This window comes from Zeus faber (assembly GCF_960531495.2).
Source record: "Zeus faber genome assembly, chromosome: 3".
Taxonomy (NCBI): domain Eukaryota; kingdom Metazoa; phylum Chordata; class Actinopteri; order Zeiformes; family Zeidae; genus Zeus; species Zeus faber.
This window is the reverse complement of record NC_137190.1, coordinates 11979189-11988185: the sequence shown is the minus strand read 5'-3', so window position 1 is coordinate 11988185 and position 8997 is coordinate 11979189. Positions and strand designations below refer to the sequence as shown.

Below are 8997 nucleotides of genomic sequence, written 5' to 3'. Positions count from 1 at the left end.
GAATACCGTGTTGCAGTGTAGCTGGATACAAAGAGAAGATGTGCCAAGTCTGTGTTTTGTATAAAACCTAAAAAATACAGATCATTAAGCGTTCAGACCTAAAATTTGAGAATATGTATGCAAGTACGAACAAAAATAAAAAAGTGCATGTCAACAGACTACCGCTACCTTCTTTGTTTTAACATTTAGTTTTAACTAAATGGAAATGTCCACTGTACAGCACCTTCAAAAAATATTTTGTCAGTTCAGGTTTTGGAATATCACAAAAACATCTGTTATACCCAAGGTTGTTCATTAATGTTTCCTCTAACAGCGATAGAGCCTGGGATTGCCTTAGATGTTATGAGTGGATAAAATTTGTGGATGTTTTCATCAGAAGCGAATTATACTTTTAATAGGTCATGGCAAGTTGTCCTGTTTGTGTATTATAGCTATAGCGAGTCATATTTCCAACTCTCTAATTTACATTTTGTTTCTCTTTCAGATCAATGTACTTTGTCCAGACGAGGACTCTTGGATTTGAAGTTACTTGGTAGACTTGAGTGAAATTGACTGAGGCCATTATTGAGAAACATCAAGTTATTCTTATCTGAATGAAATAGAAAACGCTACAGGATTGCCCTCCATGGTTTCTGCCCTAATCAAGACCATATCATCCTACACTGAAAAGATTTGGAAAGGAATGTTTACAAAGAAATTGGCGAACCCCATAAAGAAGAAAGAAAGAAGTGAAAATAAAGAGTCCAAATTGACCACTGATTTGCAAGCGCGCAATCCAAATCTGTCGACCACGCTGAAGACCACTGTTAAAAAAATCTCCAAATGCTCTTCGGCACGTAACATATCGCTTGAGGAAGACGACGGCAAGACCGACTGTTCATCCCTCTCGCCCACTTTTAGTTATCGTGTAGCTATAGCTAATGGACTCCCCAAAAGCGCTCTCACTTTAAATAATAATGAAAGTATCTTTCTGGATGTTCTTTCAATTGACAGTAGCTACTCTGACTCCTTGAGTGAGACCAGACGCATCCGCAGACTGGATGAACATAAATCTCACACCATGCCAGTAAGACGGAACAGGAAGAGCCTTATCAGTTTGGCTCCTTCTGATGGTAGTTCAGAAGGTGAGCGAGTGGAACGCTCCAGTTTGCACACACTCCGTCTGGGAGCCCTACGCAAGCTAAGGAAATGGAAAAAGAGTCAGGAATGTGTCTCCTCAGACTCAGAAGTGAGCAATTGGAGGAAGACCCTTGGCATCCGGAGCAAATCACTGGACCGTGCAGGGCGGCAGCAAAAAAGCTCCACCCTTGAACCTGGCTCCTCCTCCACAGGCTGCATCAGTCAGACACAGGATGTAATGGAGATGATCTTTAAGGAGCTTCAAGGGATCAGCCAGATAGAGACAGAACTGTCTGAGCTGCGAGGCCATGTAAATGCCCTAAAGAGTTCTATTGACGAAATCTCCAGCAGTGTAGAAGTAGTCCAGAGTGAGATTGAGCAGCTTCGGTCAGGATTTGTTCAGTCACGTAGGGAAACGCGTGATATCCATGACTACATTAAACAGATTAGCCATCAGGCTAATAACTCCACCCTGAGGTTCATCAATGTTCCTGAAGAAAGGTCAGAGAAAATAGAAAGTCTTATATACAAAATTCTGAGGGATAAAATGGGATTTATTGATGCACATAAAACAATTAAAATTGAACTTGCTCATAGGTTAGGGCAACAAAGAGAATGTTCCAATGCAAAACCACGTCCTATAATTGTTATTTTTGCAACACCCCAAGATAGGGATTTAGTCTTAAAAAAATGCTACAAACTGAAAGGGACAGGTATAACTGTCTCTACTGATAGTTTAGTTAACGATGGAAAGGAGAGAAAAGATAAGGCAATGTCTTTATCACAAACCTATGAAAGCATGGATATAAAGGTCTCAGGTAAAGATAAAATAGTAGAAAGTGATGATTGGGACTCGATGGACAGTGATAAAGAGCTTGATGAGTTGAGCAGGAATAAATATGCAATGGTAATTTCTAAACCTGTTCAAAAGGGTAAATCAGAGAAGAGGCGGTCCCATGACCATAGCCGATCAGGAGATGAAGCAGGCTACTCAGGCTCAGTTCATTATGCTGAAGATACTTACGATGACCCAGACAAGCATGCAAAGGCATACTACACTGACTTGACTCCTGGCTGGCTTTCCCAGAGTGACTACTCCACCCCTAAACTCAGCCGCTCTGAGTCTGATTGCTCAAAACTCTGTCAGTCATACTCTGAAGACTTCTCTGAGAGTCAGTACTTTACAAGGCCTAATGGCTGCTCACTGCTTTCATCCTCAGATCAGGAGCTTTGGCAGAGAAAACAAGAGGATATGGCTTCCTCCTGGTATGCTAGCTCTAGCCAACCACTAAGCCAAGAGAACCCCACATATGCAGAGCATAATGAAGTTGAGACCACAGAAACTATTGACAGTGGGGTAAGCAATGGAATGATCTGCATGTCTGGCGATAGAAGCCACTACAGTGGTTCACAGCTCTCTTTACAGGGTGATCTGTCACCTTGGAAAGACTGGCACCATCTGGAACAAGGTGCTGATTCTGGCCTGGAAGCCTCTATTGAGGTCAGTAGCCCTTTTGACCCATCAACCATCCCAGGTTTTCCAGAGAACATCACTAAATGCCAAGAGGTTGATTTACAATTTGAAGGTGATGAAGATTTTATGATGCTTGACAGAGACTCTGCTCTACCACCAATCACTACCCACATTATCCAACCAATTACAGAAAGAGAATCTGCTTTTAAAACATCTGTTCGTCAATCAAAAGAGGGTTCCAAAGCGATTGCTAAAGAAAGCGCTAAAGTTGCATCTAAAGATACCCCTAAGGCTGCCTCTAAAGTTGCCCATAAAGGAGCAACTAAAGTTGCACCTAAGGATGACAGTGCTAAGGTATTATTGAAAGAGGGACAAAAGGTCTCTGCTAAGGTTACACCCAAAGTGTCAACTAAAGCGATTCCTAACAAAGATTTGATGAAGGATATTCCGAAAACACTAACTAAAGAATCTCCTGTAAATGCTCCTAAAATCATTTCTAAAGTAATACCTAAAGAGGCTGCAACGGCTCCCCAAAGAGAAATTACAAAAGTAACTTCTAAAGAGGTCAATAAAGTTTCCGCTAAAGTGACTTCAAAAGACATCCAGGTAGTCACTCCTAAAGAGAGCCCAAGAGAGTCCCCAAAAGAAAGCCCTAAAGTTACACCAATTGAGAGCCCTGTGTCAACTCCTAAAGAGTCTCCTAGAGATTCCCTTAAAGAATCACCTAAGGTCATTGCTAAGGAGCCTCCACAAGTTGTCCCTAAAGAAGTCCAAAAAATTGCTGCTAAAGAATTTACCAAAGAGGCTGCAAAACTGACAACCCCAAAAGAGGGCCTAAGAGAGGACCCTAAAGTTGCCACTAAAGAGGCACCTAATATGGCACCAAAAGATGCCCCGAAGGTAGTCCCCAAGGAAACTCCCAAAATTATCCCCAAGGAAAATCAAAAAATGGCTCCCAATGAGACTCCCAAAAGGGCACCAAAGGACACTCCTAAAGTGCCCCCTAATGAGACTCCCAATGTGCCCCCGAAGGAGACTCCCAGTGTGGTCCTGAAAGAGACTCCGAAAGTGGATAACAAGGGGACTCCTAAAGCAGCGACTAAGGAAGTACCGAAAGCAGGTACCCTTAAGGAAACCACTAAAACAGCTCCCAAGGAAAAGTTTCCTGAGTTGGATGTTAATCATAGCTTTCATCAGAACCAGAATAAGTCAGCCACCATGTATCGCAGTCAGAGTGAGATTCGAAGTGAGAAGGTTGAAGAAGTTCCCAAGTCATGGAGCAGCAGGCTCAGCATAGATCTAAGTGAGAAGTCCTTTGGTTTTGGCTTTGGATCTACACTGCAAAGGGCAAAATCAGCATTGGAGGTTGTTTGGAAGTCTGGCTCACAGCCCACCCCTGCACCCGCAGAGGAGCCTGCCAACACTTCTACCTCCTTCATGGGCCGCTTTCGCACCCTGTCCAGCTCCACTCCTAATGGCTCTAGCACTAACATAGACTCAGATGTTCCCACAGAACCTTCTTACTACAAATCTGAGCAAAAGAAACCAGAGGTAGGAGAAACAGGCGAACAGCCTGTCGACAATGAGACACACTATGTTGAAGTAATGGAGCAGGTGCTTGCCAATCTGGAAAATAAAACTAATATAAATGAGACAGGGGAGACCGAGGAACCTGTACTGGACTACGAGACATCTCAGGACTATGATGTGTCCGATGACACAGAGGTCTTTCAAGACAATGACACCTCTCAGGATCTAGAAACTTTTGAGGCTCCAGAAGACTATGATACAACTAGAGAGGTACATGTTCAACAGTATGACTGCACTCTGGATGAACAATATGATGAGTATGGTGTGGACTATGAAACCCAACTAACGGAGGACACTACAGGATATGATGCTATGGTGGAGTATGTGGATGTAGAGGAGCCAGATGAGACAGAGGACAATGATGTAACAGAGGAGATGGATGAGGAAGATGAGGAGTTAGAGGAGATAGAGGACATTATTGAGGAAGCCACTGAAGTAACTGAAAAAGGGGATCAACAGCAGGAGGATGAAAATAAAAATGTCCCAGAGGAGAAGCCTGCAGAAGCCCCTCCCAAGAAGCGTGTTCGGCCAACATTCAAGGAAGCAGCACTGAGGGCCTACAGGAAACAGATGGCTGAGCTGGAGCAGCAAATCCTAGCAGGAGGTATGACTTTTTACTCCAAATTATGTGTCAATATGCTTTGATGATGTAATAATGGCACGGTAATACATTACATTCCATAAAAAATGATAATAGTTTGTGTGTTGTGATCGTGAGTCAAGTGCCAACAGGTCCAAGTTATTTTTGACCCAATTATGTAATGCTCAGACTATTTTATACGCAATCAGAATAAACAGTAGTGTTGCTTTTCACTGAATGCAAGTGTTATGCTATTAAATACATATTATAACAGGCTGACAACATTCAATTTGACCATGTGCATCAGGATTTTGCTCATATAAATATCATTATGTGGGAACTTTGATCATCTCAATGCAGACTGTTTTCAAATAATGTGAAATTATGTAGTCAAATGTAATCAAAACATGTCAATGGTAGGGTTAAGGTCTGGTTTGGGTATACAGTAAATTATATATTGGTATTTTCAGGATTCAGTGCTAATGCTTTTACAGTAGATTGGAGCTTTAAATTAAGGCTTTTGGAACTTAATAGCCCTAAAATGCTACAGTTTTTATGGTCTCTGAAGCTGGCATCAATTTCTCAAAATGAAGTAAAAGATCACCCTACTATCCAATTGAGGCTTATAGTAAACTATGTTAGGAGAATCACGCTATCCAATGAACTTCTTTACACTGACAAATTACAATGTTGCAATTTCAGCTCAGTTGAATTTATTAAAGCGTAAACATTTTAACAAGAAAGTGTAATTCGTTATGAGCTCCTACTTGTGAGACAGTAAAAACAAAATACAGCTTAAGCTTCTGTGGTTGCTGCATTGAATAAATCAGAATACAATGCATGCCGGATATAATAAGTCAAAGCTCAGTCAGAGAGAGACATGGTTTAAGTAAATGGCTTATATGCCATGCTTAAATATGGCATATAAGCAGTTAGTATTGATTCACTGAAGCAACGATTTAAGTCTTTCAAGTGGAATGAGAAAAGTTTTTCACAATGAGCTGCGATGGGGCCGAGGGACTTGCCCCTTTCACTTAAAACTAGAAGGCTCTTGACCTACATGTGGAGGAGCCTCTCAACCCTCTGCTTTCACAACACAGGTGCTGTAGTACAGGGAATACAAGCTATGCTGGTTGCACTGTGGGTGTGATACATGCAAAGACTTTCCATTTCCCACAAATGCCAAAGAGTCATTCTGCAAAGGTTGTCATAATGACAATGATGATAAGTGAGGATTTGTTTTTTATTTTTCTCTGAAATCTAATGGATTCATGCTCATGCCTTTAAGTATAAAATATACAAAATACAATAGAATAAATATTATTACGAGGAAAGATACAAGTGCATTAGTACTCCACTGTATAATATTTTTCTGTGTTTTGGTCCACATTCACATCAGATATGAATTGAAATCTTATATGAATACAATACAAACTATTTCCTAAAATCTTGATGACTCTGCTAAACAGGAGGTGACAGCCAACCGGGTCTCAAGCTTTTTTGCGCTCATAGTCACCAAATTTAATGTATTGAATTTTGACGTGGGGTACGATTGTCCATTTTTTTCGGGCTACACATAATTCAAACCAATTGAAACCAAGTAATTTGAATGGGGAGATTTTATTCAACTTAAGAAGCGGGCGGGGGGGGGGCAGGGGGTGCGGACACGTACACTTAGACTAAAATTAACCTGACGAAAGTGCGCCACTGCGGCAATTGCGTAAAGATCCATATCAAAATGGCCCAGAATTGTAGTTTTTGTACTATTTTGGAATAGGGCTTAGTGTTTGGGCTTGAAACATTTATAAATAATTACGTAAAAAATTATGCAATCTATATAATATTTTGTTTTTGCTCTTATAGTAGCCACAAATCCGTATGATATCAACCTAGTTTTAAGAACAACATGTTTTAGTTGCGATGTCATGGAGACTATGCTACCCATATTTGGTGTAACAGCGACGTCTCTGATTGGTTGAGCTCACTCTTACCATGGAAATGCTTACTGCACTGGCTGATGGGTACATAGACCTGCAAACGCTGATATTTATATCCAATCAATTGTATCTATGAATTAGATTCATACTGAGGGTATGACACTTTATCCCTATTCCTGCCCAACCGTGAATTTAATAGGCCATTCAGAGAAGAAGCGAAATCTGCATCCCGCTTTTATTTCATGAGTCAGAACGCAATTTAAACCCATGCATTTAAAATTTTAATACATCGCTGGCCCTCCACCCCCCGCGTGGTGTACGTTCTTGACGTTAATTTTAGTTTTAGTGTACATATCTGTTCCCACTGCTTTCCCATGCCACCCGCTTCTAAAGTCGAATAAAACCTCCCTATTGAAATTAATTGGTTAAAATGTTGATCTGTGCAGCAGAAACTCGTTCCCGAACTCCAGGACACAATTCAATAGATCAATTTTCATAACTATGAGCACAAAAAAGCGTGAGACCGGGTCATGGCACTATGGCTTAATTTCAATGGAATGACTCCTGTAATTCTTCTATGGTTAGGCTACTAAAAATATTTTGGATTCCAACACAATAGGAACAAATTCATTTTTTGCATTTTTTGAAATTGCACAATTTCCAAATCGCAAAGAAAAAACAAAAGTATTTTTTTTTGTTTTTTTTATGTTACACAATTGAACAATAGGGCTGTCCAGGGCCGGCTCTTCGTATAGGTCAGATAAACAGGCGCCTTGTGCACCATCCTGAGGGGGGGGGGGGGGTGGCGGAGAGGGGGAGCTATCAGGGCGTAATTTGAGCACCTGTGTTCCTTTCAGACGGTACCGGAAAGGATCAATTCATGCATCAATTAATCTCATTTCATCATAACATGTAGGCCTTGCCTACAGGAAAGAGCAGTTTATATGTTGACTGAATCCAATGTTGTGTTGGTCCTGCTATAGAATGATTTATTGCATGTATTTAGGGAATAATACAGAAGATGAAGAACTTGAAAAAAAATCGCATACTAAATCGCAATCGTAATATTGGTCTAAAATAATCGCAATTTGATTATTTTCCCAAGTCCTTCAGCTCTAATTTCAAGGCATCTACAATGGCCTTGGGCGTGATATTGGTACATTTATAGCTGTCTGCCTACAGTAAATAAAGCTTGGGTTTCCCTTCCTCATCCGCACCGTGTAGATGAGTCTGTAACTGGTCTTTGAGCTTCCTTTGAAGGACAGACAGTTATTACCTCTTTCTCTCCCTTTCTCTCTGACTCGCTTCCCTTTGAACACAGACTCTCAGCTTCTACCTCTCTGTCTGCTTCACTCTCTAGTTGCCTTGGCTGATGTGTGCTCCATGTGAGTGTGTTCTGAAGCATGCTGGCTGTGCTGTTTGGGAGCTGTAAAGGGGGTCTCAACAGTACTGCCACTCCTGCCAGCTCCTGACTACATACACTAGGCTACAGCAGTGTCTGTATTCAGATGCTAATTCACACTCCCAAGGGCGTTCTGTAACCAGGTCAGCCTTGCTTAGAATATTTATAGAGGTCTGCTGCTAGTGAAGTTTCTGCTTGGTGTTATGGGAGCCAACAAGGCAGACCCTCACTTTGGTTAGTGCTCTACATTTTGACGGAGCGTGGATGTTGAAAAAAACGCAGATAGGAAAAAATAGGAGATGGAAATGCTTTTGTTTTCGCTGAATGGGTCCAAATAGCCACTCATTCATGACCCCTTGTGTCTGAAATGAAAGGAAGGCCTGTATTACAAAAATAATTATGACTCCGGTAGCCATGAATTGTGTTTGACATACATCTGTAAAAATCATGCAGATTGCACATTCAATGCAAAGATTCCTTTGTCGCTGTTCTATATAAAGGTTTTCTCTATTCTTATTAGTAGGGCTGTGAGTTTCTTTGGATGCTTACCCTTAAATGGCAAACGATTTCTGTCAATTATGTCTGGCCCTTAGCTACTGTTAGGAAAAACTGAGACATTGCATTTGTCTTTTGTGTTCCTTTACAAAGCTCTTACATAATATAGAAAGTGGTGGGTATCACAACAGATCTCATACTTCCTGGAATGATAATCTTGACTGAATCAGCATCTGCATATTTTATTCCTTCAATTTTGGGACATGTATATAAATTGAGATGCCCCACTTGCAATAATTGGCGACACAGCTTCTCGCTGAATGCAGTCCAATGGGACAGACCCCTCTTCAACCCATGCTCATTAAAATGTTGGTTCCATCATTCATAACTGTTCATAGCA

General features: G+C 41.0%; 1 protein-coding gene across 1 annotated transcript in view; it reads left to right on the top strand.

Annotated features, from left to right (window-relative positions):
- Nucleotides 1-625: 625 nt before the first annotated feature.
- The window catches only part of unc13c (unc-13 homolog C (C. elegans)), a gene marked incomplete at both ends in the record, with an annotated part of 116851 nt that continues 108479 nt past the window's right edge, over nucleotides 626-8997 (top strand). The window contains 2 exons of the mRNA XM_079997408.1: nucleotides 626-2705; nucleotides 3663-4787. Coding sequence (XP_079853534.1) covers nucleotides 626-2705; nucleotides 3663-4787 — 3205 coding nt within the window. The remainder of the gene's footprint in view (nucleotides 2706-3662; nucleotides 4788-8997) is intronic.